The following is a 9,203-nucleotide window of genomic DNA, read 5'->3' on the forward strand; positions in this document are numbered from 1 at the left end:
TGTTTTTTTGTTTTTTGTTTTTTTGTTTTGTTCGTCGCTGTTGTTTTATGATGTATTTAATCGCGAATGGTAGGCGGAGAATTTCGAGCATACGACACCTTTGGTAGGTGCATATTAATGTGGTGCAGGAGATAAAAGAATTGTTATAGAATAATAAGACTTATCGTGGTTGGAAATTCATCTTCCGTTACGAAAAATTTCTTCGTCATTTCTTATCTCCGTGCGCATGAATTTAAATATTTTAAGCTCATTATTATGCGCGAGGTATATTTACTTTATGTTTTTTAAAATATAATACATCATAATAATTGACTTTTCCGACAGATGGAGTCGTTTAGAACGTGACGATATAATGCATAAATTAAAGCAACGCGTTAATTAAAATAAACGCAAAGTTAATTCGTTTCTTTCGTTGGGCTTTAAGTAAACTCGCACAACTTTACCGTTACATTATGGCTACGCTTGCGTTAGCCAAAAGGTAAAAATTACCGTTTTTACATATTAACAATCTTATTTTAGTTAATCAATTTGGTAATGCTTTTTTTTTTCTTTTTCTGTAAACCATATTACGTAGTGTTTGTAAATTTATGATATTAAATTTAAAATATTTTGGTTTCAGTAGTAATCGTATCTTCGTTCAAAAAACCACAAAAACCTCGCCACAGCCACATTTAGCTCCAACTTTACATTTATTATAATAGATATTAAAAATTATAATTTTTAATTCCAAAATGTCGAGTTTCTGAAAATTTCATAATTTATGCATATTAAGTTTCGCATTTAAAATACGAATTTCATAAAAGTAAAAACAGTACGTTGATGAATGTATTTATTTTTAATAAATGCTTTGAAGCCTTCAGTTTCTTTAGTTGTTTAGTATTTTATATGGAAAAGTTTTATTAATTGAGCCAAGTAATATGCATAAGCGGTGCAATGAAACTATAAATTTTATATATTCCTTTAACTGTACTAAGTAAATACGTAATTCCTATTGAAATAATTTTAGACGAGTTTATGAAAGTACAAAAAGCATGTGATCAAAAGAACAAATCGTAGCGTTGATTAAATTTAATTCACAATTAGTGTAGAAATGAGCCGTTGAATTGAGATTTTGTACTGCAGTATATTAGCGAATAAAAAAATAATTAAAACTTAAACTTAAATTTGAGAATCGCAAACACTTTCCATCTATCCAGCTCTTTCTGGAATAAAAATAAAAAAAATTCATAAATAAATGAAGAAAAAAAACGACGATCCCAAACGTCTACTTGAAATGTCATCGACCTAATATCGTATAATTTTCATTGGCATAAACAATTTTACTATTTGGCGAATATTATTGCACGAAAAAGAAAAGGAAATGCCGTTAGTGGTCGTCGTTTTTGTGTATATAATTAAGTGAATGTTCTAATAATCGTATACTTTCTCATACATGCTCCAATACATATAAATATATAAATTGTTTGGTATTCATTACAAAACATCAGTATTGCACACACGTAGATACAAAAAAAAACAAAAAAAAACCAAAAGAAAAACAAAAAAAAAAACAAAACAAAAAAACAAAAAAAAAACAAAAAAAAATAGCAAAAAAAAGAACAAAAAATAAGAAATCAAAAGAAAAGAAAAAACAACAACAACGCAAGATTATATGGATATAAGTTTTCGACATATGATGTGCATATGCAAATATTAGTGTTTTAAGAATGAGAAATAGTGACAAGATGAGGAAAGTGAAAAATTATAACATAAGTATTGTGGTAAATCTCGCTCGCTCGCGATTTAATACTATTTATGACATTTTATCACTCATTCGGATAGCCGTGTCTCGCATTTCCTGAAACAGAAAATCTACCCGTGCAATTTTCCGAATAAATTTTGCTACAGTTATCGATTAAATTGTTTCAACATGTTCATAAAATCATTGATAAATTAACTTTAGATGAGCATTTGATATTGCATAGTATAATAACAGTAGTAATTATCTCGAGGTACTGCATTTTTTCAATAAAATAAAAAAAAAAATGTTAAGGGACGAATACCGAGATTCATTGCGATTAGTCTTAATAATCATTGTTGTCACGGCAAACAAAAAAAAACAAAAAATTCATCTCTATTAATCGATACAATGTAAAGATCGCGATTGAAATTTATTCATTCCCAAAACAATGATAATAATATAATATATAAATTAATCCTCCGGGAATTATATCTAAATTAATAGGCACAACGAGGATTTTGTATTTTGTATTTTATTAAGTCGAAAATTTTCAATTGAATATTTATTCTTATTGATTTATCTAAAGTAATTTTATTATACTCTTTATGAATTATATCGTAGGTATAAAATTATAGAGGCTATGATAAAAAAGTTTCTAATTTATAATATTATTATATCGGCATTGTAGAATTAAATTTGTCGAAATTAAAGTGAAGGAAAATTTTGCTAGTGTACTTGCTTACTATTTCTTAAATTCTTAACAATAACACCATTCTATATGAATATTTTGAAAAAACATTGTTATCGTTTCGAGTCTTAATAGAATGTGCATATTTTGTAATTTGTAAAATATGATTATATAAATAACAGGTGAAGCAAATTGGTAAAATTACGTAAAATATATTCGTCCGTTTAAATGATAATAATAACGTAGAGTCGTTTTTATACGATAAAAGTGACAAAGCATTGATAAGACCTTTGGACACATTTAAAATAGCACGTATTATTAGTAACTGACCTTACATAACATACAAGGGAGTAAAGCACAATGGATAATCGCAATTATTTGCCGAATAGTGGAATCGAAGTAATGATAATATTTACTCTCTTAGACCGTCGATTATATAAGTAAACGCAGTTGATTAAGAAATAGGAAGAACAATGTCTGTTATTTAATTATTAAGACGACAGAGACAATTTAAAAAAAGTTTTACGTGTGATCTGCACTCAAATAGAAATTTTATGAAATTGACCTATTTTTACCGAATAATTAATTATTAACGGATATCTGTATTACAATAAATAATACTAGAAAATTTAATCATTCGCATGAATTAATAAATATAATTATCTAAAGTTAAGACACACGACAGATGCAATGATGAAGTTCACAATGTTAGCTGAGCGCGTACTGAAAGTAGTTACTTCCTTTACTCGTTCTGGCTGTAAAACGACGCTGAAAATTACATTAAAGTTAAACTAACATGGCACGTGACACGAAATTACGATACCTGATATATCTCAAACATACCGAATAATAATAAAACGACGATAGGATAATGCGCTCGTTAATTATCTTCAATATACGATATTAGTGTATTTGTCAAATGGGAGAGGAGTGCGTCAGGAAAAGCTGGCTTATTCCATTATTAGCAGTGTACTTGCCAATTTTACTGACTTCACTCTTATTATTTTATCGAGCTTGCAAAATGCACTTTATCCATTGTGCACCACTCCCTCCGACCCCACCCACACCCCACCCCCTTCCCACCCTACCCTTACGTTTACTAACGATAGCTACATGCTTACGATACGACAATTACGGCTTCTCAATGCTCTTTTTAAATAATTTAGAGCCCCTCGCGTTACATCAAAGTTTCGGGATAAAAAACATAGCCCCAGGTGGCTTTTTTTTTTTTTTTTTTTTTTTTTTTTTTTTTTTTTTATTATTTTGTTTCTTTAGTTTATCGATTTAGTTTATCGAAATTTATGTTTATCGAATCGTATCTCGGAAAGCAAATTGGATTAAAAAACAAAATAAAAGTGTGCAATAGCATGCACGCGTATGCTGCATATATGCATGTATGCACACGCATTTATATATTTATATATTAATTATGCAATTTTCTTCTCTTTCGCAAGAAATCTCTTTGTTATACATCTGCAACTATTAAGCCGAGATAATTGCCGCAGCCGTTGCTTACACTGCACTTGCGCTATGTTGTACAGCACCCTTCTCCCATCTTCTATCCTTTTATTTGTCCTTCTCTTTCATTAATTTACTCGGAAATCTTCGGTATCTCATGATTTTACTCGGACATTATTATTGATTAGATTCCTCGTTAGAAATTGTGGAGATTTTCTTGGTCGCTTCGTCGAGCGTATTTTTACCGTAATTTTTAATTACATTTTTCCACTGTAAAATCGAGCTCTTGCTCTCTCCACTCCTCCACCCCCCAGCCCCCGGCACTCACCCGATACTGTCTCCATCTCTACCATCTCTCCCTCTCTCTCTCTCTCTCTCTCTCTCGAGAGAGAGAGAGAGAGAGAGAGAGAGCAATAAAATAAGTCACTTTACTTGAGACAAATGGGCCGTTTGTTTATTTTTATGTTTCTGTGTCCGCGCGTGTGCACGTGAAGATTTTGATAAATCTAGATAGAAAGTTTTAATTGCAAATTTCCTGTAAAATAGCTAAATCTCCAATCGCGACTTTACTACCTATTACTAAACTATTTTTGCCATTGGCTTCGTTCGCTCATTACTTACACAAATGTCTCGATCAAATTTTTACTGCTCAACAATATTATCCAAGAAAATTCCATTTTATAAATTTCCCTCTTCGCTTGAATAAAATGGGAAAATATAATGCATTGCGCAAATGAACGTTATTCAAAATTGTTGAACATATGTCGGCAAAAGTTTTTGTCAAAGCTACGATCCGCCGAGCTTTTGGCCAAGTCGGTACAAGCCGCTACAGCTCGATTATTATCGACCAAAAATATTCGCCACTTGGCATTTTCTTTTGATCACGTTCCGTTTGACCGGTCAGTTATCGACCGCACGTGCATACGTATTATGCACACACTATACGCATATTACGTAATATTATGAACGGTCATGAACTGCTGTCTGTTCGATGTTACGTCATGCATAGTAAGCGACGTTATTCGGCTTTAATGTTTCGCGATACGACCTTACCGTTCCCCTACGTTTATCACGAGAGACAATGGAAACGCGAAAAATTCAAATAAATGGATGTAGTTGGTAATATTTTCCTTATTAACAAATGTCAGCGAATGCACCGATTCCCGCCCTTCGCGCCCCCCACCCACAACGAGCCAAATGAATCAATTAATCATAATCCCATAGAGCAACGATCGCTTTCTAACATTAATGTCATTACTATTATTATTTTATTATTACTTTTGTTGTTGCTGTTGTTGTCGTCGTTGTTTTTGTCATTGTCGTCGTAATTATTGTTGTTGTTATTATTGCTACTACTGTTGTTATCATTGTTAGTGCTCTTGCTGTTGCTATTGCTGTTGCTATTGCTGTTGCTGCTGTTGTTGCTGCTGCTGCTGCTGCTGCTACTCCCACTGCTGTCATTGTTATTATGATTATCATTGTTATCACTATTACTGTTATGATAATAGTTACTATTCTTAAAATTATCATTATCATTACTACTATTATTACTACTATTAGTATTATCATCATGATCATTATTATTAGTAGTATTATAATTGTTATTATGTTTGAATGAGCGCGCGCGCATGTGTGTGTGTGTGTGCGTCGCGGTGTCTGTCCCTTACTTTGCCACCGCCTTTGCGGAGAGAAACGATGAAACGGCCGACGCGCGACTTCTTGACGAGCGTTTATCGAATAATCACCCCGCGAGATGGACCCCGGGTGCTTCCACAAGGCAAAAGAAACTTGGCCGATCGATGGCCGATCGTTGGTAGAGGCCGTCGATCGGCCGGTCGCGGGAGCACCTCGTCGGGGTCGATGAGCCGGGCTTGATGATGCATGACATACGGTATGTAGAGGCCAGCTGGAGGTGGTGCCGCGGAACGGGGGTGGCGCGCCTCGACCCATGAGCAGCGTCGGCTTCGGGGGCAGCCTCGGACGGGGCGTCCGCAACAGCCTGCAGCATCGGCAGTCCTCCCTCGGCGCTCCCATTCATCACACCCTCGGCCAGGGCACCAACAACAGCACGGTCGACCGACGCCGATCCAGCCTCAGGGTAACGTAATCCATGTACCTCACCGAAGAGTCGCCCCCTTCACTCCACCGCCGCCACTAACTCTATTCCACTCCTTTCTCTCTCATTCTCTCTCTCTCTCTCTCTCTCTCTCTCTCTCTCCATCACGATCACTTTATTCTTTGATTGTACATGCATTTTCACATGTTTACGCTGTCATTATTATTATTAATCCTACTCCAACTACTACTACCACTTTTACTGCTATAACTACTATTACTAATACAACTCCTACTCCTACTCCTACTCCTACTCCTACTACTACTACTACTACTACTACTACTACTACTACTACTACTACTACTGATATAACTACTATTACTATTTCCATCGGTATTCATCATCATTATCATTATTGTCATCATTGCAACCTAATTGATTTAATAATTTACTTTGAACTTATCTTTAAATATTATTTATAGTTTATTTATTATACATATATATATATATATATATATATATATATATATATATATGTGTGTGATTTGTTTTTTATTTAATAAAAAATCTACTCAGCTGCGTGCATACTTCATCCTTGGGCATCTTTTTATCGCATCTTAGCATATATCTACGCTTCTTGTACATCACTGTTGTATTATATTGAAAAAACATTTTGCCACTCACGTACGCTTCCTTGATACGATAGATCATTTTTAATATTCAATTTGTCTTTAATTAAATTTATCATTATGACAATTCCTCAAAGGGTAATATTACACCCGATGATGCTAATAGTTAAAAATAATATACAATTAATAATACTTTACCAATTGTTAATAATACGTACGTTTAAGTCCAATGCTATCAAGCAAGCGCATCATTCATAGTCAACATCAACAAAATTCTTACCCTATATCATTACATAAACTCATATCGACATAATTCTGCATTAACTTGTCGGTAGTCCTCCCTAACTTTCTATTCAATCGCAACATCCGAGACCACAACTATCTTATACTCGGGCGAATAACTTCGAAGGCTTTGTTCCCAGCTGCTCATAATTACTTCAGCCACTCTTACACTCGCAATTACGTAAGCATCTGATCATGTAAGCGCGACAAGTCGTTCGGTAATGGGTAGTGTGTAAGTGGGTAGCCGACGTTCGAAGAAGTCGAATGCTTCCGTCGACAATCGCAATGCTCATACGACCAAGTCGTGTGTCTTGATTTAACATTAGTTCCATTCGAAAATCTTGCCACTGGTCCATACGAACAGTTATTTTGTATTTAGATTAAACTTCAAAAAGGGCCATCCATTAAAATTCTTTGATAATTGAATTCGACAGATTTCGTGTATGTCCTCGTAAGACATAAAAAAAAACGGAATCAGTAGACGTGCTATATGAATTTCTAATAATTTCTAATAAATTAATTGAATTATTATTTAAAATTACACTGCTTATAGGACGTATACAGTATTTTTAATACAACAATCATTTAATTTTGTTACGTATGTATTTAGATTTTTACTAAATTATAAGAATAAATAAATAAAAATAAAATAAATAAACGATAAATTGAAGAAAAGAATAATTTCGTCATTTATGTTGAATTTATCTATAAATATATAAAAATTTATTTAAAAGATATAACATTCTATACAAACGTTATATACAATCGATCAAAGCACAATCCACTCATATACAATAAGTGCTTAAATTGTTTATATTAATCACATCATATTATCCAAATCTCATATTCATATTATGGAACACAACCTATACACAAAAAAACAAGCAAACAAACACACGCGCACATAGCCAGAAACGCATGAACACTACATCCAATCATATATATATATATATATATATGTACAAGCATGTTCGATTTCGCATGGCATTATATCGCTTTTCACAAAAATTCACTTTCGCACGAAAGATCAATTTTAGCGAAATAAAACAGTAAATTGAATTGAAATCGTAACTCTTCCATTCATCGTCATTGGCAAATATTTACTACGAACGTTTCTTAGGTCCATTTGTACATAACGATATGAAAATGCTACAATAACTTATTATAATATATATATATATATAATGTAATTTCATTATTAATAAAATACTTATCTAAGCTCTGTGAGACGAAGAATAATATAAAATAATTTTTAAAAAAATCATAAGTTATTGAATCTTTCGAGTATAGACTGTCGGTACTAGGCTAATGAAAAACGACGGATCATGTAATATCCCAGGTACAAAGTGAGATTTTCGGTTTAACGGCTGCGCGCTATGAGCTTGAGGCTCCAAAAATCCATAATAAAATAAATAAATGAAAAAAGAAGAAAAAAAAATTAAAAATAAATAAATACAAAGTACACTAGAATGAAAATTAAATTAAAATTTAAATAGTCAATATTAATTATAAACTGTCTTGCACATCGTTTGGAAATTCTTACGGTTACAGAGTAAATCTAACAAAATAAGGCCATAACTGTATGGGTGTAAACATTAAACCGAATGGTAACATTGTTTCCTGATACTAAGCCCATCAAGAGGATAATCTTAAAATTAATATACAAAGGAATATAACTTTGTCAGCTAGAAAAGTAACTTTTCAGTATAACGAGCAATCGAGAGAACCATAAAAATATCCATATACCATAACTATATACATATATCAAAGCGTCAACCGCATTAATCATACCTCTCTTTGTCATATCACTTATTATGCTTACGCCATATCTCTTGTGGTTTGTTTACGTTTTTAATATATATGAAGCGGAAACAAACGATAAAAATCACATCCATGCATATATAATATATAATATATATATATATATACACGATGAATCATTAGTTTGTGAAAATTTTTGTAATTATTGTATATCGCTATGTGTTTGAAGAGACGAAGGGAGAACAAAGTTTTTAATATAATGTATATCAACGTGAAGTTTTATAGAGAAGAAAAGTTACTGATTTTATGAATAATATAAAGCCGTGTCGTTAAGAAGGAGATGATAAATGCAATTAGAATAGAATTTCCGTAAGCTCATAATAATATCAAACACTTAACTAAATACATATGAAATTCACGAATATATTTGTGAAAACGACGCTGATTTATGAAATTCAATAAATAATAATTTTAATACCGACAATATTAAAAGGAATCTAAAAAAAAAAAGCAAACTAATTTTTGCATTATTCTTAAAAAGAAAGAGCACGCAATAATAATAATAATAATAATAATAATAATAATAATAATAATAATAATAATAATAAT

The 9,203-nt window shown here is 32.2% G+C and overlaps 1 protein-coding gene across 1 annotated transcript in view; it reads left to right on the plus strand.

The window, feature by feature from the left end:
* The window catches only part of Liprin-gamma (liprin protein kazrin), a 165,851-nt gene that overhangs the window by 153,298 nt on the left and 3,350 nt on the right, over positions 1 to 9,203 (plus strand). Inside the window, 1 exon segment of the mRNA XM_011501912.1 lies at positions 5,766 to 5,964. Within this exon segment, the coding sequence (XP_011500214.1) occupies positions 5,766 to 5,964 (199 nt within the window).

Source organism: Ceratosolen solmsi, unplaced genomic scaffold (genome assembly GCF_000503995.2).
Source record: "Ceratosolen solmsi marchali unplaced genomic scaffold, CerSol_1.0 scaffold23, whole genome shotgun sequence".
Lineage (NCBI taxonomy): Eukaryota > Metazoa > Arthropoda > Insecta > Hymenoptera > Agaonidae > Ceratosolen > Ceratosolen solmsi.